At 40.4% G+C, this 21,950-nt stretch overlaps 1 protein-coding gene and 1 long non-coding RNA gene across 3 annotated transcripts in view; one reads left to right on the top strand and one right to left on the bottom strand.

Annotated features, from left to right (window-relative positions):
- UVRAG (UV radiation resistance associated) overlaps positions 1–16,313 on the top strand; it is a 309,203-nt gene extending 292,890 nt beyond the window's left edge. For both annotated transcript variants that reach the window (XM_065944543.1, XM_065944542.1), the window contains one exon: positions 12,765–16,313. In XM_065944543.1, the coding sequence (XP_065800615.1) occupies positions 12,765–13,467 (703 nt within the window). In that variant the 3' untranslated portion in view covers positions 13,468–16,313. The remainder of the gene's footprint in view (positions 1–12,764) is intronic.
- Positions 1–21,950, bottom strand: part of LOC136174380 (uncharacterized) — a 41,316-nt gene that overhangs the window by 3,248 nt on the left and 16,118 nt on the right. The window contains exon 3 of the long non-coding RNA XR_010664399.1: positions 2,602–2,688. This is a non-coding gene — a long non-coding RNA (uncharacterized lncRNA). The remainder of the gene's footprint in view (positions 1–2,601; positions 2,689–21,950) is intronic.

Genomic DNA, 21,950 nt, shown 5'->3' with positions numbered 1-21,950 from the left:
TTTTCCCTGTTTTTATTTGTACCTTGTTTCTCTCTCATCATTCTTCTTGATTATCAATGAATAAAATTTGGAAAATGTAAAAATACACAGATGAGGGGAAAACAATAACCGTTCAATCCAGGGAGGGAAACCACTGTTAAGTTAGTTTTGTACATGTTACTTATACTGTCGAGATCATATCATCTATATCAGCACTGAAATATAGTCTGAGCTGCATATGTAGAAACTTAAACATTTTCTGGCAGCCACATTGAGAAGAGGTAAAGGAATAGGCAAACTAATGTTAATAGTAGTTTTCCTGTAATTCTAAAATACCAACTTGCTGGTGTGTAATCAGTATTTTTCATTATTAATATTTTACACTCCATTTTTATTCTAAACCCTCTAAATCCAGTGTGTGTTGTACTTTGACAGCACATCTCAAGCCCAGCTCGCCGCCGTGCAGGTACTCAGTAACGTGTAGCTGCAGTGTGGAAGCACAGTCCTTGCAGTTGTATGTACTGCTTTTTTGTCTGTCATATCTTAAGCCTATTACCAATGCCATTACCAGATTTTTACATCATTTTAATGCCTGCATAATATTTCATCAATTAGACTTACTGTAAGTGTATCTTTAGAAAGTTTTGTTCTTCATAAGTAGCCATGGAGTGTTCTCTTTTTACTTCTTTTTTTTTCCTTTCACATTAACTGAATGTTTCTCAACACATTGCCCAAAAACAACAACAACAAATTATTTCTTTTGGGTACAGTTAATCAAGTCCACTTATTCATAAAACAAATGTATTCACTTAGTATCTACTAAGTGCTCTGTACTCCCTTAGATTGGGAAGTGGAGGAGTGGGTTTCAAAAAATAGAAGGCCAGGTTCCTTCCATACACTGTGTACAAGACTTGGCTCCACAGTTGGACTGCACACATACTGTATTTTATTCTGACTTAAATATTCTTCCCTTCATTTCTTACTCCCTCTGCACCTTATATACACACACAGCCTGACTGACTGACTCTACCTTATCTTTCAAAGGCCAGTCAAAGATAGTCACCTCTGCTGAGTCCTCTAGGTGACTACTGGCTCCCTCCTCCATCATACAAAATGTATATTGTGTTCAGAGCACTGTGGTGTTCCGGTGATTGGCTAACTCTCTGTCTTCTCGACTAGAGTGGAAACTCTAATGATAGAAAACTTATTTTATGAGCCTCTTTTTTCCCAGTGCCTAGCAGATCACAAGGGAGTGAATGTGGATTTCAGTACTGTCCACTGAAATATGTGTTGGAATACAAGTGATCATGTTAAGCATCAGTTGGATGGTATAATTACAAGTATTGATCAGGGAGTTCAGAGAGGTCATTTTAAATTGGCATATGGTTGAAGAAGGCTTTAACAAATGAGGCAGGATTTGAACTGGGCTTTGGGAAGATGGTTATGCCTACATGAATGGAGGGGAGATGCCCTATTGCAGGAAGTCTTGTTTTTCAGGAGGAATCCTTTAGCATGTATCAGCAGATAAATATCTTTCTAGATCTAAAACACTGTACTAAGTTTCAAGAAGGCTGACAGGGCTTTGCAGAATTAGAAAGTACCTCTGACTCCTTCATGTGATCTTTGAGTTTAAGCTGCGTTTCAACTCTGGAGATGTTAAAGGTCATTTTATATGATGCTTGTTCAGTAATCCTTCTGCTAGGGATAACTGTATATATAAGAAGTTACATCATTATAGAAATATCAAATGACTGTTATTGCAAACCAGGTACCCTCCCAAAGCATTTTGAATGTGTCATTTAGTTAACTCATTTACTCCTCACAACAACTGAGTGAACTCGGGCCCATTTATTGTCTCTCACGTTACAGATGAAGCTGAAGCACAGAGAGGTTTGAATAATTTAAATATGACACAGCCATCAAGTGGAGGAGCTAAGATTTGATCCCAGAAGAACAGTTTGAGGGCCTCTCCTTTAACCATTACTCTGTACAGCCTCTCTTCTAGCTGTGTTAAGAATAAGATGTTTTATACAGAGATCATTTAGCATCTGTGGTTCCAGAACAGGAATCCTATCATTATAACCTTTCTCTAGTTCTCTCCATTCCTTTCTGACTGCTCCTTATCTCACTCATAGGCTCCTATTTTTCTGCCTCATCATGAAAAACAGGAGCATCTCAAGGCTCAGTCCTTGTCCCTCTTTTCCCTGGGTTTATTCACCACCCCTGCCCAGTGATCTTATCTACAATTATGTTTTTTACTTATCACCCACACTGAATTGAAGCACAAGTGTAACTCTTTAGCCCAGATCTCTTTTCTAATATTAGACCTCTATTCAGATTGCCTCCTGGACATTTGCATAGCACATTGTCTGTGCCCATGTTGTGTTTTTTTTTTTTTTAACCTGTCTTCCACCAGAACCATCATAAGCCTCATGGTCTCCCAGGGCTGTGCTTTCAGCAAATCGAATCTCCATCCAGTCTCTGACACTGGCCAAGAAGCTGTTTGATTCTCCCTTTCCTCTCTAACTCCAACCTTTGCAACCTCTTCTGATTTCCCCTAATGTGCCTGTGTCTCTGTATCTGCACATTTCCACTCCAGCCCAAGCCTTCATCATCTCTTACCTGTACTACTGCACGGCCTGTGGTCGGTCCTCCAGCATCCACTCCAGACCCCCTCCTATCTGTCCTCCAGCTTCAGTCAGAGTGTACCTGTCAAAATACAGATCAATCAATCAGTGTCTCTCTCTTTCTTTCCCTACCCACTAGACAGACAGGACAGACATACACACTCCTTGCCTAAAACACTTTATGACTTAAAGAGAAAATTCTAAACATGGCCTCTGCATAGTCTGCTCTAGACCACATTTTTCTCTTCAGCTTTATCATCTACCAGGGTGCTGTTCACTTGATGAATTTTTGGGTCCTCAAACATTGTTCTCTTTCTTGATGTAGGGTCTTGACATATCCTCTTCCTTTTGCCTGGATGCTCTCACCTACCTATCCACCCTTCACCTGGTGAGGAAGTCTAGTCCTTCAGATCTTGGCCTTGGCTGGGTCATTTCTGTTATAAGTTCTCTCAACCCATGATCGCTCTTGCACAGCATGTGTCAGAGGTGGTCATTTTATGTCTGTAATTTTTACATTAATGTCCGTCCACTCCCACTCTGATATAAGCCCCACAAAAGCAGGAGCCATGGCTTTTTTCAACCACTATTGTATCCCCAAAGTCTAGTGCACAATGCCTGGTGTATAGTAGACACTCAACATATATTTGAATGAGGGAGTAAATAATGTGTTGCTATGTTCTGTTTATACTGCACCTCTCATAGTAATACAGAGGGCTGCAAGAGAGAAGCTTCCCAAGACATTATCCCTGGAGTCCCACAGTCTCTAAGCAGCGATTCAGTGACGGCTGTCATTCAAGCATTTCTTCCAAAGGCCTTAAGCATCTTTGGATACTGTGGCAAAGCTATCCATTTTTCTTTTAAAATAACTAACTGAAGTTGTTTCTTTTCATGGTGCGGTTCATGTCAGAGCTTATTAGAAATGAGATGGTGGTTCAGCTTTGCGATGTCTTTCAAAGACTTAATTTCACAGATTCTGTCATTGGTCTCTGGAGTCTAATGCTTCCTTTAGCGCTCTGTCTCTGCAAGTGTACTTTGTATATTCTTGATCAAGCTGGTCAAGGTCTTCCTGTAACTGGACTGTGACATTGCTATTACTCTGGTTTCCCTGGCCAAAGTAGATTTTTTTTTTTCTTCTAGTTTTCAGTACAAACACCTTATCACTCTCCCACATTTCAAGTGCTGTCTAGACACTCCAAGGGTTTGCCAAGTAACCTTCCTGGCATCTCTGTTTCTACAGACCATGTTACAGTCCTCATAATGTTTGTTGCCTTGCCAGTGATTTCCGTATGTTATTTGTGTGATGATTTCTTAGAAGTGAAAACTGATGGGTGCAGTGGTTGACCTCTCAGCTCCTGGGACCGTCTGTCTCTCTGGAGGATCACTGTTTATTCCCTGACCCCAAGGAACTCAGCCTTGATACCAAGCGGGCCTCCAGGTGGACTCCAGGCTGTGGGCACCCCTTCAGCCTCTGTTCATAGCCTGTGCTGGGACCTCTGTTTTCCAAGCTGGACCCTGTTGCCCAGGACCATGGAGCCCCTCACATCACAGAGCCTGGGAAAATGGATTTCTTCAGCTTGCTTGGTTTTATCCTTTGCTGGTGGAACTTTCTGTTTCACAAATTCATCTCTCCATCAGAACTCCGTTTAAGTAAAATCTAAAGGCTCCCTTGTTCAGTTATTCCTTTTTAAAACTGTTTTTATTTAGTCAGACTCTGGCAGGAAGCCTTCTAAGTTGAGCCCAGGGGAAAAGTGACCATTGGTACAGATTTTAGCCTGTGCTCTGGCCCAAGATTGTTTCTATTTTTATTTTGTTTCTTGTTTTTGTTAACATCCAGGGCAAAGATTAAGCACTTTCACTTATCTGTAATGGTGAGAGGCCTTCAGATTGCTTGCCTGTGGCCATGAGTTTACATGCTTAAAACTATTAACCTCCAGTGACCTCCTGGGAGATAAGATCTAGCTGTTCAGTTTGGCTTTTCCAAAAGAAGGCTCTGTGCTTCTACTTGATCTGAGATAGAAAAAGAAGAAAGATAAATCCCAGCCTTTGCTGGATTTTGAAAAAGGTTAGTAGCCTGATTTATGGAGGCTTTTTTTTTTTTTAAACTAACTTTATGTCATAATTTCTCAGCTGCCAAAAAACGTAATTCTACCTTAGCTTCGCCTTGGCAACCTGCTTTTGGCACTCTGTGCAGCCCTGTCATTGCTCTGCATTATTTAAGCAGTAATCTTTAAGAAGGTGAGAAACTATTATTGCTTTTTAGCACAGTTGACATGCTATTGGCACAGAGGAGTACCTAGAGCTTCAAACATTTCTAATGGCTGTAAACCAACTCAAACACCTCCATGTAGAGGTCTCACTGCCATGAGGTCATAGCTTGCTACGAGGGGGAGAAAGAAGAAGATCAAATGTTATTTAAAAGTGTGGGGTTTTTTCCTTCTTTTTAAGTATTCTTATTCCACTGAGTTGTAGCTGTAGATTTTGGCCAAGTTCCAGACAATCAAGATTTAGCATTTTGACCAGCTGTGATCTAGTAATGTTCCTCAGAGGAAACATTTTGTAGGAGGGAAAGACACATATTTGAGTCTGTGAATTGTACTCCTTCCTAATACTTTACAGTGTGAGATCTGGTTGTAGACAGATAAAACAAGTGCAAGCGAATCTGAGAGAGAACAGAGAAAAAACTTCTGAAAGAGCTAAAAATTCACCCCAGCTTCAAGAATCCTCTTGAGGTGGAAAATCTTTACATTCTTTATTTCATTTTTCACTGAGTCTCCACATTTATAACAGTTCATGGTAGAATGTATGTTCATAATTGATACTTAGAATGCATTAGAATTCTTACAACAGCATAACAAATCTTAGGAAGTAAAAATGCCCCACAAACTTAATGTAGGCAAGAAGAGAAGGAAAAGATTATCAAACCACTTGACCTAAAAACATTATTCTAATTCTCATTCCTCCCTCTCATAGGAGTGGAGAGTGTTTTGGTGGCAAGTCCTATGGATTGAGAAAGAGAAGAAAATTAGCATTTATTTAGTTGGGCACCCTCTGTTAAAACACAGTTAAGACTTCCCTGGCGGCACGGTGGATAGAAATTCACCTGCCAACGCAGGGGACAAGGGTTCGATCCTTGGTCTGGAAAGATCCCACATGCCATGGAGCAGCTAAGCCCATGCACAACTACTGAACCCATGCACTCTAGGGCCCCCGTGCCCTGGAGCCTGTGCTCCACAACACGAGAAGCCCACACACTGAAACGAAGAGCAGCCCCCACTCCCCGCAACTAGAGAAAGCGCGCACAGAAAGCAGCAAAGACCCAGCATGGCCAAAAAAAGAAAACCACAATTAGTTTCTTTGTGATTTTGGGCAGGTTACCTAAACTCTGTGCCTCAGTTTTTTCATCTGCAAAATGAGGATGATTTTCTTAATACTTTATAAAGATGTGAGGATTAAATGAGACCATGTATAAAGCTGTCAATAGAATACTTCATACCACTTCATAAATATCAGTTGCTATTGTTTTATTATTAATAGTTTACGGAGTACCTACTCATTGTACTAAGAATTTTATTTGTAGATCCCATTTAATCCTAACTGCAACAACTGTTAGATGGATATACCCACTTTACAGGAGACAAAACATAGGTTCAGTGCTTCACCAGGCTCACATATTTCATAATGGCAGAGCTATGTGTGAGGGTCTGGAATATTATATATGGGAGATGGGGAAATGGGAACACATTTTGGACCAATGTTCCATACCTCTTTTCCTCTCTCTCAGCCCCTTTTCTATAAAAAGAGGCTATAGTTTCAGGCAATAAAACCCACAGAAAAGGAAGAGGGAGCAAGAGTGGTGGGGCAAGGATCGTGGAGTCCAGTGAGCTGGTTCTGCTTCTCCCAATTAGCTTCACGGCAAGATATGTGTATAATGGTTATAGACAGTGGAGTCCAGTGAGCTGGTTCTGCTGTCTCCCGGATTAGCTTCACAGCAAGGTATGTGTATAATGGTCATAGAAGTACTAAACAGAGTCCTCCTCATTTAGCTTGGGGGAGCAGAGAAATTCTCCCTTTTATAAAAATTCCGTTTCCCTGAACCTGTATTCTTATAGAAAAATGACACCTCAGAGGTTTGGGGACAATAAGAATGTGGCTCACAGATTCTGGGGCGCTCCTGTCGTCCCGTAGCATTTGGTAGATCGTGTAAATAGAGGCAGTTGAGCACGTCCACTAGGTTCAAAGCCTTCCCCATGCCAGGTCCTCAGGAACAAGCTGGAATGAAGTTTCACCCTGAGCAGAATAAGCCTGATTTAGTACTTCCTCCTCCACTCTCACGCTTGCCTTGACTCCTTATCTTCATGCAGGCAGCTCTCCCTGATGTGCAGGAGTGGAGATGTGGGTATGTGGGAGGAGTTCTGAGTTTGTTCCTGCTTTAAACAGTATTTTGTATAGAAGAAAACAGTAGAAGGAAGGAGATCTAGGTTCTGGTCTTTCCTCTGCTAACTGTTACCCTGTGTTACTATCTAAGATGTTAATGTCTTTGAGTCTCAGTTACCTCTTCTGTGGGCCTCAGACAGCAAAGAATCTACCTGCAATGCAGGAGACCTGGGTTTGATCCCTGGGTTGGGAAGATTCTTGGGGAAGAGAATGGCTACCCACTCCAGTAGTCTTGCCTAGAGAATTCCATGGACAGAGGAGCTGGACTACCGTCCATGGGGTTGCAAAGAGTCAGACATGGCTAGGCAACTAAGTTTTTTTTTTAACCTCTTCTGTAAAATGAGGCTAATACTTTTGGAATCCAGAGCCTAGGGAAGCAAATAATAATGACAGAAACCACAATTACAGCTACTAATGTCATCAGTATATATGACAGGCATTCTGCCAAGGGTTTGAAGTGTGTTGTTTAATCTTTACCACAGTCCAATAATCTATTTTAAAAAGAAGAAAACTAGAGCAGAGAGAAGATGACTGCCTATAGTCCTATAACTAATAAGTGGTGAATTCAGCCTTAATTTATAGCTCCAAACAAACAGGATCAATCATGGTTGCCAATCCAGAAGTTTGAGCATCCTTTCTTATGACCACTACTATCTCCAGATAGCTCTGGACATAGCTGAAGAGATAACAAAAGTAACTGACTACAATAAAGACAGAATGAAAAAGAAATTAATGACCTTAATTTAGAGACATCAGAGAAGACTTGATCCAAAGAAGCCAAATTTAAACCAGACTGTCCTCCTTGACCTCTAAACTCTGAACCACTTGGCTTCTCCCTCACATGCTGTTGTCAGGCATCCTAAGATATCCTTTTGTGCTTGTAGCAGAAAAGAGTATTATTATTTAACAGTCCCTGATATGATTCAGTTATTCAGTCTATGTCCTGTTTCACTAAACCATGGCCTAGAAAGTTTGTAATTACAGTATCTTTGGGTTGTTGTTTTCGAATACATTCCTTTTAATTATAGCATTAAACCCCAAATGTCATGTTTCCAGTTTGGACCTAAGCCAAGCTGAAGGAGACATCCATTCAAAGCAAACAGGTGATAAGGAGACTGTGCAGTGAACTTCGGGACTCTGTCCAATTGCTAGTCCTCAAATCTAGAGCCTTAGAACAAGGGACCTGTGGCTAGAGTGGTGGATAAAGAAATGCCACATTTTCTGCTGCACCTGCTCCTCCCCAGAACACTCAGGTTTGCTTTAGTTGTTTCCAGGAGTAGAAATTATTTATAAATTATTCATCACAATTTAAATAATGCAGTAATTTTGTTTGATAAGTAAATTGTCAATTGCCTTTAAAAATTGGTCTTAATAATTAGTAAATCTTAAGGATTTCAACTTCTTCTTCCATCTTGATAAAATAGGTATGAAGCCAGACTCTAATCAGACCAAAAGAATCTTGAAAGCTTTTGGGCATTTGCCTTTTTAATTGCTGCCTTTCTCTTTTTAGGCAACAGTAGAGGTAAAATGTTCCTTTTTTTATGGTAAGAATTTAGTTAATACCAAAACATGTAATGAAGTTTCCTTCTAGAAACCTTCTATTAAATATGAAAATTTAAAAATTATTTTATTAAAAACCTATGCATTGTGTTTTTATACAGCAATACAACAGTTTAATATAAAATTTTAGAAATATCTTAAATCCACAAACATAAGGAAATGGTTAAGTAACTTTTGATATTCATTTAATGGAGTAGCCACTTAGAATTGTTTACCAAGAGGTTTTAATAACTTCCAACAACAGGATACAGAACTGTGTGTATGTATATATATACTGAAAACACAACTTTCATTTTTTGTTTGATTGGTTTTGTATCTTTTTAAAATTAAACACATATATAAAAATCAAAGTCTACAAGGAAAATATCCAAATAGTGGTTATTTGATGGCCAATAGGCTTTTGACTAATTTTTAGTTTTTAATGTGGTTTATATTTTTAGTTGTCCAGGGAGAATAAATTATTATAATAATTTAAAATTCATGTGTGTTTGTATATATTTTAATACATTCAAAGCTTGAGCTATTTAAAGCTCAGCTATCTTAAAAATTTGGAACATTGCTAAGGTCCTGGAAGTAATAAAAAAAATTAATTCTGAGCAGCCAAAATTAATCTTACAAAACTCATATAATTATGCATATTGTACCCAGGATATCTGCTGGTCCATCTCTCAAATCCTGTTTATTCTTTGCACACAATTCTCAAGACAGCTACTTTATAAGAACACAACAAATAAGACACAAACATCAAAGAGAAGCCCTTGCAGGCAAGAACACTGACTTGGCCGCACGTAACAGCCTGACAGTGAGAGAGGACATAAAAAAAACGGAGTGCAGACTTCAGACTCAGAAACGCAACCCTAAAAGGCCTGTAGTTGCTCTACTATGTAATAGTCAGTAAGACGTCTTCATGCTGATGGCCCACAGTTATCAAGAAAATACCTTGTTAAACTGATAAATGAGTAGATTCATGTATATGTATAACTGAATCACTTTACTATACACCTGAAACATCACAACATTGTTAATCAACTATATTCCAAGATAACAAGTTTTAAAAAGTTTTTTAAATTAAAAAATATATATCTTTTCTGTTCAACTTACTCTTTTTAAGATCATAAGAAAGACTAGTAAAAATTTTTGAAAGGTTTCATGGCACATGGCTACAAATGGGGGGGAAAAGACAGTGTGTGATTGTTAGGGTAAACATTAGACCTGTAGACTTCCTTATTTGTCTAATACCTCATCTTCTTATCATTCTTAAGAGAGAATGTTTTATTGTTACTTGGGTTTTCTAAATTGTATTTGATACTGTCTTTACCTCAGTTCTCATAAAAATTCAGAGAAACTGGAAAAGATCCCAGAATCAGGATGTCAGCAAATGCCAAAGTCTCCATCTAGCAAAGCCTTTGAATCCATGCATCAAAATAGGAGTAACATCAGTAAGGGCCTACTGTACAGCACAGGAAATTCTACTCAATATTCTGTAATAACCTATATAGGAAAAGAATCTGAAAAAGAATGGATATATGTGTATGTACAACTGAACCACTTTGCTGTAACCTGAAACTAACACAACATTGTCAACTATATTTAAAAAAAAAAAAAAGTAACACCCCAGAGCTTAGCTATAGGTTGGGTGGGTTAAATGGGAAGGCCTGTGTATAATGGCATTTAGCTTGATATCTGGCATATCAGACATTGGTTCTTAGCAAATGTTAGTCGAATGTGAATATGATTTTCCCGCATGGGATGCAAATGACTGTGTGGGCTCTAGAGTCAGATGTGGGTTCTGCAACCTTGAAGAAATCTTCCTAACCTCCTACCTGCCTACCTTTTTCACAGGGCAGGGGTGAGAATTAAGCATTTTGGATGCTCAAGAAAATGGTAGTTCCCTGCTCACTGTAACTGGGGGCAGTTTGGGGGAAAGATAGGGGGGTTTCATACTTTTATTACTTTTTTGTCATATAAAGTTGAGGAGAGCTTTCGAGGAGTCTCAAAGACAACTACAAAAACCCCTTTGTTCTTGTGTCATAAGCACTGCTTGTTACAGTGTTCCTCATGCCCTTTTATCAGCCCACCTGGAGCCCAGCTGAGAGAAGCAGAGCAGGGTCCCCCAGGGAGGGATGGTGGATGGTGGCAGGGAGGGTGTCAAGTCATTCAGCCTCCATAGCCTTAAGTAGTTTAAGCACCTGGCCTGGGGTCGCATACCAGTAATGTAACCTTCAGTGTTCTGGGCAGGCTCACCTAGTGCTTCTTTACCTTCCTGGGTGGGGTGGCAACTGAAAGCTTGGCCCATCTGCCCAGAATAGACTTGTCTTTGGGTGGTGCTGATGTTTTGGTTTGATTACCTAGGCCCCCTGCAAAATCATGTAGAGAAGGGATACTGTCAGCAAGTAGCAGATTGAAAACAACAAGGTTGGCAAAAATGTGCAGCTTTATCCCATTACTGTGAGTTTTGACAACATAGTAACTGAAAACCTAGATTAAGGCCAACAGGTTTCGCTCTGCTTTGTTTTTCTTGAGAACTAAAAACAGTAATTTACTAGCCTACTTGCCTGGTTCTATATGTGCCCCAGTGAGCACCCCTGATTATGAAATCACTCTTGGCACCAACACTTACAGCCAAGCAAGGGAGTTTGGTGGGTGCATAGATTAGAAGAAACCTTGTGGTTGCCTTTTCTCAAGAAGAATAACCTTTGCTTAGACCACAGGGATAAGCCAGCATCAGAAAAAAATCTGAGAGGAGAGGGAGCAGGGAGCTGGCTGAAGGGTTTGTGGCCATGGATACAGGTAGAAAGAATCCTAGATCCTTTCTTCTTTTGCAGGGCACTTTTCATGTCTGTAATTTGAAAATAAAATAGAGTATGTACAATATATATATGTGGGTGTCTTTCTCCTCTATGTGTCTTTCTCCTATAAGATTGGAAGCGCCTCAGAGGGAGGGCCTGCTCTGTGTTACATCTGTTTCCTGTCCCCATGGCCTGGCCTGGCACATGTAGTAGCTATTCTTTGGATGAGTATAGTTTCAAGTCAAACCTCCTCCGCTCCTGCCTAGTAGCTCCCTTTTTTGTGAGCCATTTCTCTGTGTGATTTCTCATCTGAAGAACACACGTCACATGGACCTTGTGTTCATACCTCCCTGTGTCTCTGGACCCGGTTTGTTCATACAGCTATGTTGAAGCTTATAGCTTCAGCCAAGCATGATGTCTGGAACTGTGATCAGTACTCCAGGGGTGGCTTTACCAGTCCAGGATATAAAATGACCATCATTTCCAGAGTCTGAATACTCTATTTCCATTAACTAATTATTATTTATTATTTCAGATTTAGAGTAATAATGTATACCCTGCTTTGACAGGGTTTTTGTGAAGACCAAGTGAAATGATGTATATGAAATTACTTCAGAAACTATAATGCTTTGTATAGCCAAACAGTGATTATTATTGCTGGCCCAAATGTATCTTCCTGAGAAAACTTAAGTTTGAAGGAAGATTAAGATCAAGTATTACAAAACATGTGCGACTACCATTATACAGGAGAGGTCACTTCCCAAGTTAATTTTTCATGAAACATACACACACATCTCCTTGGTCCTCTCTGCCAGCTGTCTAACACAAGGTGATTAACATTTGGGTATTGCAAAAGCTATTGACCATTGAGTTATGAGTCATGGCTTTTAGTCCAGCCTTGCCCCTGCCTCGCTGAGGTTATCATGGACAAGTCTTTGAAGTTCTCTGCCAAATGACAGTATCTATTTTATGAAAGTAAAATGAGACTTGGAATATTAGAAACAAGAATATTGGTAGCCCTACAGACATATGAATATGATCACATCCACATATATTTTTCTTTCCAGATCAAATCCCTCCAATTACCTTGGCTCCTCCCCATATGACATGGCCTCTACCCTCCGCCCTGTCCTGGGCACTCCCCTCTGCATATATTTTAGTATGTCTTGTAGCCTTCTTAAAGGAAGTTCCCAATGCTGAACTCATAATACTTTGTTGTATCTTGCATTTGGACACTACAGTTACTACTAAGATTTAAGTATTATCAGTTTGTATTTTCTCAAACTTGAACATATTATTTCCTGTCTCTTGATCCAGAAGGTTTAAGCTAAGTTTTGAAGTTGAAAGTAACTTCTCATTTTTCTTTGTCTTCTAGTGACAGACATCACACCTCCAGTGCAATCCCTGTTCCAAAGAGACAAAGCTCCATATTTGGGGGTGCAGATGTAGGCTTCTCTGGGGGGATTCCTTCACCAGACAAAGGATACCGGAAACGGGCCAGCTCAGAGAATGAGAGACTCCAGTACAAGACCCCTCCCCCCAGTTACAACTCTGCGCTAGTCCAGCCTGTGACCCCTGTGCCCTCCACGGGAGAATCTGACAGAAAGACCGCGTCTCTGTCTTCCTCCTTGGACACCTCCTTGGACCTCTCCAAAGAAAATAAGAAAAAAGGGGTAGATCTGGGCGACAGCTTAAATGGAGGCCACGTGAGTGTGAACACTAGCCAGGAGCAGGGACAAGCCCTCTCGGGGCCTCCAGCCACAGTCAACGGCACCCTTCTGCCCAGTGAGCAGGCCAGCTCCTCCGGCGCCCAGCTCCCCGGGGGCTTCCACGCAGTCTCGGAAGCTGAGCTCTGCTGCACCGTGGAGCAAGCAGAAGAGATCATCGGAATGGAAGCCACAGGCTTCACCTCAGACGATCAGCTGGAAGCATTTAACTGCATCCCTGTGGACAGTGCCGTGGCAGTGGAGTGTGATGAACAAGTTCTGGGAGAATTTGAAGAGTTCTCCCGAAGGATCTATGCACTGAACGAAAATGTATCCAGTTTCCGCAGGCCACGCAGGAGTTCTGATAAGTGAAGCAAGCGGACAGATGGTAGGACCAGGATGGAGTCACTGCTTGAAATGAGGATAAAGCTGCACTGGTTACCCTTTGTAGTAATTATGACACAAAATGAATATTAATGGAGGATATTCCTCAGAAAAATAGACTTTGTGAATCAAGGAGGGACTCAGGATCATTGTGTATCAATGGGCCAGACAAAGTTAGATTTTGCTTGCAAGATTTTGCTTTTCAGGCCTGACAATTGTTTTAAGGCAAAAGTCACTCTCTAGCTTGAGTCACCTTATAGGCATTTGTCTGCTTTTTTATTTACACTTATATGTTATCCTCAGAGGGAAGATGATAATATATAAATAATATAATGAACTCGCCTTTAGATTCTCATAGCATTTGCCCTCACCATAGTTTATGAAACTTTTGGGAAAATTGAATATTCAGTAAAAGGTCTCCACCACTGACTGAAGGATCTTTGGCCATCCATCAGGTTGATGAGTAAAAAGCACAATGGTCTCCTATACAAAGGCCCATTGGCCTCTGCCCCCAGACTCCACAGTCAGCCCAGCTGTTATGCCATTGGCGCAGTAGATGCCTTGTGTATCCTGACCACAAAGGACGTCACATTCGCTAGTTCTTTAATGCAGCTGCCGTGACCTCCCACCTCTTTCAGTCAGCCATACCCTTGATGCAGCCCTCAGATTATCTGAAAAACCTCACCTCTGGAGGATCCCTCTGGGGACCCTCAAGGACCCTCCCCCACAAGGTTACTATAGTCAGACAACATCAAGTTCCCTCTGGGGGCCAAAGTTTTTATGTGGGCAGATGCTGTTGTCAAAAACTGGCTGTGCTTTCTGGCAATGCACTCACCGTATAGAAATCCCTATATGTAAATCCCATGTTAATTTATTAAATTTCAGTTAGAAGGGAGGCATTGTGTATGATGAAATATACGTAGGGAGTCAGGCTGTCCAGTGTGCAAACTGCAAGGCAGTTGATGTAGTTGGATTCAGAGACTAGATGAGGCATAGAATACTATTGGTATGTGTGCAATTGCATAAATGTTAAATTATGTTTTTGAAGTCCATTTTCATTCCTGGAGCTCAGATTTCATTTGCTATTGTTGTATACTTTATATACCCAAGGACATCGCCTCAGGGTTGCAAGCTCTTTAAGGAGATTTTATGCTTATATCCATGTATTATATAGAAGAATAAAAATTGAGTTTACTTCACTCAACCTGATTTTTTCCCAACTTTGAAATTCCTCTTGAACCTACACCTCCATATGTTACATCATGACAGGACTAGCCTGAGCAAAACCTGTGGCTGTATCTAAGCTAAGGTTGACTTCATTTGAGTTTACATATTGTATATAGCAACACACCATCACAGGTGTACTCTGCAATAGCTCATTCGTCCTACATAACAATTTAACTCATAGGTTTCATAATCATTGTCATACTTCGTCCAAGCATTCCTGGGCTCAGTTTTAATATATAGCTACATTGTTAAATGGAATAGTTCATGTTGTTATTTTTTCATGTAAAGAACTCACAGAATCATTGCATGACAGACAGACCCAACTTGCAAGCAATTAAAAGCTTTAACTTGACCTGAAGAAATCCATCTTATTCCTCATAAATAGGTGGAACTACTCCAAACCTGGAGCAGAAGCCATCTGTAGAGTCATGGCTTCTTTGACAGTGTACTGTCATTCATTTTAGAGTCAGTAAGGGTGGAGCTAGACATGGTCTTAGATGTACATCTGACTGGGCTGTGGGTCCTCCAGTGAAGCAACATCTACCTCCCAAGCCCAGAAGAAAGGCTTTGAAGGACTCTGTTAGCACTGAACAGTGGAAGGTGAATCACATGTGATTTTTGGTTCCTCAGATATGGGAGAGACCTTTAAACTCCATGCCAAACTCAAAGACAAGGTACATTCGATTTAGGCCCTGAAGCGTAGCTCTTGGCACTACCAAGCGGAATGACCACATATAGGAGCACCCATGTTTTACAGTGTTCATCTCAGGTTCCACACAACCAAGTAGAGCCTGGAGCTCTGGGATTTTGTCAGTCACTCTCCCATTTATGGACTCCCGGATTCTGGGGTTCACAGCTTTTCACCCCCACAGCATGGAACCCCACCATTGAATGTGATCAGGTAGCCCAGAACTGATGGATGGTTACCTGCACATTTTCCTGATCTACACTGTGTCCAATGATGTTATGCCTCAAAACACCACTTGTAGGTTTGGGTTTGTTTAGATTTTGGGTTTTCATTGAGTTTGTTGGATGTCTGCAGCTTTTGCCATACTTGGATATATGTAAATCCTACAGCATTACATTCTCCAGGAATAAATCTCTGACATTTCCCAAAGCTGCAGAATTCATTTTGCCTCTGTTTAAAGTGGCCAAGGCCAAAATATGGGATGAAGTTATTATCTCCTACTAATCTTTGTAATTATTCTTGTAAACCACTAAAAAAACAAAATTGCTTTGAGAATATAAGTTGAAATGAAAACTCAGTCCTGTCGATTTCTGAACTGCTAAGGGCCCTTTCAGTTTTCATGTAGCCGAAACACTCTCTAACAGCCAGCAAATGTTATCAGATGAATATTTGCTTGTGTTTTCTCTCTACTTCCCCGTTACCCACTTTAAAAATTCCAGAGATTTTTTCCCCCCAGAATATTAGTTTTGGAAGATTGTATCCAACTATATTTTTTTAGCAGTTCTAATGGTGCCCATTTATCCTGACCTAACTGGTTATTTAAATAATTTTTTAAACCACCACCAATAATAAATGGCATGTGAAACTGATCTGTTGGTAATTGGAAGAAAAGTCAGCATCTGTATTTATAAAATAAAATTGATTAGTATTTATTTTGAGAGTAAAAGTGTATGTTATTTCCCTGTGATGTTTGAGTCCTGTCTTCTTCATTGTTTTGAATTTCATACTAAAGCGGAGTTAACTATGAAAACCTCATTCTTAAACAGTCTGCCAGCCATTCCACATTTACTGAACTAGCCCCCCTTCCACTTTGAAAGGGACTGGACTAAACAAGTTTATATGAAAATTAATCAACCTTGACCCCTGCCACAGTCCCCAGTTGGGAGTGGGGGAAGGAAGGGTGGCATAGGTAAATTAACAATTAAGTACAATTCAGGGTGATAAATTCTATGATGGAGAGATGCGTACATGCTACAGAATTCAGAGGAAGTTATTCTGACTCAAGGATTAAGAAAGGGTCATGAAGTTAATACAGATGAAAGATGTATGAGATTTCACATTACAGATGGAGGGAACAGCCTGGGCAAAGGCCCAGAGGCAGGGCAGGGCCGCATGCATATTTGCAAAACTGCAAGGAGTTTGCTGTGCTTGGGCCCTGAATGGATGTGAGGAAAGGTAAGGGGAGAAATTGAATTGTGGGCCCATGGGGGAAGGGCTTAGGATAAAAAGTGAAGAGATTTGGATGCATGCTATGGACGACTGACCAGTAACCTTTCCAGCCTTTAAAACAGAAGAGTAACTTGTTTAGATGTGAATTATAACTAGCAGCCAAGTTGAAGCTGGACTCAAGTGATACTCTTCTTAATCTTCTATACCATTTAGTTTTGGGAAAAAAAAAAAAAAGCCTGTGTCTGAAAAAAAAAGTTCATCCCTGTATTCCTAATGGTTTCAGGGTAAGGAATGAATAATGAACTGGATTTTTACCATGTAGTACGAAGGGCAGCCAGCATCTATTCTTTAGAACCTAGATTCTGAATGCCCCAACTCAGCCACTTGGACGTTAAGACCATGGTCAAGTCACTGAACTAAGGACTCCTCAGTTGTTGATCTGTAAAGAATTGACAAGAACTCTGCCTTTGCCATTATGTTTGTGTAGGACCTACACCATCAATGTTGGTTCCTTTTTGTCCTGTGGGAGACCATCGCCTAGTGACAGAAAGGATACCTGAGACTTGTTATATCACCATTTCTTGTTCTAGCACTTGAGCCCAGCCACTTTTCTAAATCTGGCTCTTAATCTGTCATGTGGGTATGATGCCTCACACCAGTCAGAATGGCCATCTTCAAAAAGTCTACAAATAATAAATGCTAGAGAGGGGGTGGAGAAAGGGAACCCTGCTACCCTGTTGGTGGGGAGGTAAATTGGTACAGCCACTATGGAGAACAGTATGGAGGTTCCTTAAAAAACTAAAAACAGAGTTATAATAATGATCCACCAATCCCACGCCTGGACATTTATCTGAGAAAACCATAATTCGAAAAGAGTCATGCGCCCAGATGTTCATAGCAGCTCTATATACAATAGCCAAGACATATGGACACAACCTAAATGTCCATCGACAAGATGTGGTGTGTATATGAATATTACTCAGTCATGAAAAATGGCATGTGCAGCAACATGGATGGACCTAGAGATTATCATACTAAGTGAAGTAAGTTAGAAAAAGACAAGTATCATATGATATCACTTATATGTAGAACCTAAAAAAATGACACTTAGCTGTGTCAGAATCACAGATGGAGAAAGCACAGTTGCCAGGCTGCATAGGAGTGGGGAGGGATAAACTGGGAGATTGGGATTGACGAATACACACTATTTGTGACCCCATGGACTGTAGCCCGCCAGGCTTCTCTGTCCATTGAATTTACCAGGCAAGAATACTGGAGTAGGTTACCATGTCCTTCTCCAGGGGATCTTCCTGACCAAGGGATCGAACCCATGTCTCCTGTCTTCTGCATTGCAGGCAGATTTTCTACCCACTGAGTCATCAGGGAAGCCCATATATAGAATAACTAATAAGGACCTATGGTATAGTACAGGGAACTCAATAACTGTAATGGCCCATCTGGGAAGATAAAGAATGGATGTGTGTATAACTGATTCACTTTGTTGTGCACCTGAAACTAATACAACATTGTAAATCAACTATACTCAATAAAAAAACTTTTTTAAAGTAGGGATGATACCCACCCCTCTAACCTCTCTAAACCTCTCCCCACCCCGCAACCCAGTACTGGATAGAGTGTAAGAAGTGATCGGTATTTTTATGAAACACTTGATCTTTACAAAGCACCATGCACAGAGGGAGGAATTAGTCATTCAACAAGGATTTCTTGCAACATATACATCAGGCTTTGAAATGGAGATCTCCATTCTGTACACATTGAGAATGTATCCGGGCTGAAACTGCTCTTTTGAAAAACTAAGCGCTAAACAAATGTCAAGAGTTCTGAACTATTTCGGTGGGTGGCATGGACACAGTGTGGAGATATGGTCTATAAACCTAATTAGCTTAATTTTCATGGTTTTTTAACACCTGGCAGATGAGTTTATTTAGGCCACCTTATCCATACATATTCTGTCTCACAGCTTCTGGCTGCTTCACTGAACCCTGAACCGGTGCCCAGAGCTCTTAATTTCACTCAGAGCAGATAGAGGCTTTCTTTTTTTTTTTTCCCCCTCTTAGCATATCTAATTATAGTTTTGTAGGTAGACAGCTCAGCCTTGTGGATTTTAAATGAATAAAAAAAATACATGTCTATAAAATAATTCCACACTTTTTTTAGAGACTGGCAATGTCAGCAATCCAGAAAAAGAGTGGTCATGAATCTAGATTAAAAAGACAGTCAGTTGAAGAAATATTAATAGCTCTAGTCAGCCAAGCCCAGAACTACAAGGGGGAGAGTGCAGTCTGTTAGCCTTTTGGTTGTGTACAGAACACAAGTCTAATAAACATTTCTCTTTAGTCCCCATTAAAGTACAAGCAAACCACTCCAGTATTCCTGCTGTGAGGACCCCGTGAAAGTATAAAAAGGCAAAAAGATAGGACACTGAAAGATGAGCCCCCCAGGCTGGGAGGTGTCCAGTATGCCACTGGGGAAAAGCAGAGTGCAATTATTAATAGCTCCAGAAAGAATGAAGTGGCTGGGCCAAAGTAAAAACGATGCCCAGTTGTGGAGGTGTCTGGTGGTGAAAGTAATATGTGATGCTGTAAAAAACAATATTGCATAGGAACCTGGGACGTTAGGTCCATGAATCAAGGTAAATTGGATTTAGTCAAGCAGGAAATGGCAAGAGTAAATAACATCTTAGGAATCAGTGAACTAAATGGACGGGAATGGGCGAATTTAATTCATAATGGCCATTATATCTACAACTGTGGGCAAGAATTCCATAGAAGAAATGGAGTAGCCCTTATAGTCAACAAAGGAGTCCGAAATGCAGTACTTGCGTTCAGTCTCAAAAACAGTAGAATGATTTTGGTTCATTTCCAAGCAAACCACTCAACATCACAGTAATCCAAGTCTATGCCCCAACCACTGATGCCGAAGAAGCTGAAGTTGACCAGTTCTATGAAGACCTACAAGACCTTCTAGAACTAACACCAATAAAAGATATCCTTTTCATTACAGGGGATTAGAATACCAAAGCAGGAAGTCAACAGGTACCTGGAGTAACAGGCAAGTTTGATCTTGAAGTACAAAATGAATCAGGGCAAAGGCTAACAGAATTTTGCTAAGAGAAAACACTGGTCATAGCAAACACCCTTTTCCAACAACACGAGATCACTCTATACATGGGCATCACCACATGGTCAATAGCAAAATCAGATTGATTATATTCTTTGCAGTCAAAGATAGAAAAGTTCTACACAGCAAAAACAAGACCTGGAGCTGACTATGGCTCAGATCATCAGCCCCTTATAGCAAAATTCATGCTTAAACTAAATAAAGTGGGGAAGACCACCAGGCCATTTTCAGGGATGACTGAAATCAAATCACTTGTGATTATACAATGGAGGTGATGAACAAATTCAAGGGATTAGATCTGGTAAATAGTGCCTGAAGAACTAAGGGCAGGGTTTCATAGCACTGTACAGGAAGCAATGACCAAAACCATCCCAAAGAAAAATGGGACTTCCTTGGTGGTCTAGTGGTTGGGATTCCATGCTCCCAATGCAGGGGTCCCAGGTTCATTTCCTAGTCAGGGAACTAGATCCCATATGCCACAACTAAAGATCCTGCAGGCTGTAACTAAGACCCAGTGCAGCAAAATGAAAAATAAATATTTAGAAAAAGAAAAAGAAATGTAAGAAGGCAACGTGGTTATCTGAGGAAGCTTTACAAATAACTGAGGAAAGAAGAATAGCAAAAAGCAAGGGAGAAAAGGAAAGATACACCCAACTGAATGCAGAGTTCTAGAGAATAGCAAGGAGAGATAAGAGGGTCTTCCTTCAATGAACAATGCAAAGAAATAGAAAAAAAAAAACAATAGAATGGGAAAGACTAGACATCTCTCTGAGAAAAGTGGATATATCAAAGAAACATTTCATGCAAGGATGGACATGATAAAAGAAAGGATCTAACAGAGGCAGAAGAGATTAAGAAGAGGTGACAAGAATATAAAGAAGAATTGTACAAAAAAGGTCTTAATGACCGGCATAACCACAAAGGTGTGGTCACTCACCTAAGAGCCAGACATCTTGGAGTATGAAGTCAGGTGGACCTTGGGAAGCATTACTACCAATAAAGCTAGTGGAGGTGATAGAATACCAGCCAAGCTATTTAAAATCCTAAAAGACGATGCTGTTAAAGTGCTGTACTCAATATGTCAGCAAATTTGGAAAACCCAGCAGTGGCCACAGGACTGGAAAAGGTCAGTTTTCATCCCAATTCCCAAGAAGGGCAGTGCTAAAGAATGTTCAAACTATCAGACAATTGTGCTCTCTTCCCATGCTAGTAAGGTTATGCTCAAAGTCCTTCAAGCTAGGCATTAGCAGTACTTGAATTGAGAACTCCCAGATGTACCATCTGGGTTTAGAAAAGGCAGAGGAACCAGAAATCAGTCAAATTGCCAACATTCATTGGATCAAAGAGAAAACAAGGGAATTCCAGAAAAATATCTACTTCTGTTTTATTGACTACACTAAAGCCTTTGGCTATGTGGATCACAACGAACTGTGGACAATTCTTAAAGAGATAGGAATACCAGACCATCTTACCTGTCTCCTGAGAAACCTGTATTCGGGCCAAGAAGCAACAGTTAGAACCTTACATGGAACAATAGACTGGTTCAAAATTGGGAAAGGAATTCATCAAGGCTATATATTGTCACCCTGTTTGACTTATATGCAGAATATATCATGCGAAGTGTCAAGCGGGATGAGTTACAAGCTGGAATCAAGATTGCCGAGAGAAATATCAACAATCTTAGATATGCAGATGATATTACTCTGATGGCAGAAAGTGAAGAGGAACTAAAGAGCCTCTTGATGAGGGTGAAAGAGGAGAGTGAAAAAGCTGGCTTAAAACTCAAGATTCAAAAAACTAAGATCATGGCATCCGGTCCCATCACTTCATGGCAAATAGAAGGGGAAAAACTGGAAACAGTGACAGATTTTTCTCTTCTTGGGCTCCAAAATCACTACAGATGGTGACCAAAGTCATGATTTTATAAAATGCTTGAGCTTTGGAAGGAAAGCTATGACAAACCTAG

This window comes from Muntiacus reevesi, chromosome 9 (assembly GCF_963930625.1).
Source record: "Muntiacus reevesi chromosome 9, mMunRee1.1, whole genome shotgun sequence".
Taxonomy (NCBI): Eukaryota; Metazoa; Chordata; class Mammalia; order Artiodactyla; family Cervidae; genus Muntiacus; species Muntiacus reevesi.
Note: the sequence above shows the minus strand (reverse complement) of the source record. Positions and strands in the feature narration are given on the sequence as shown.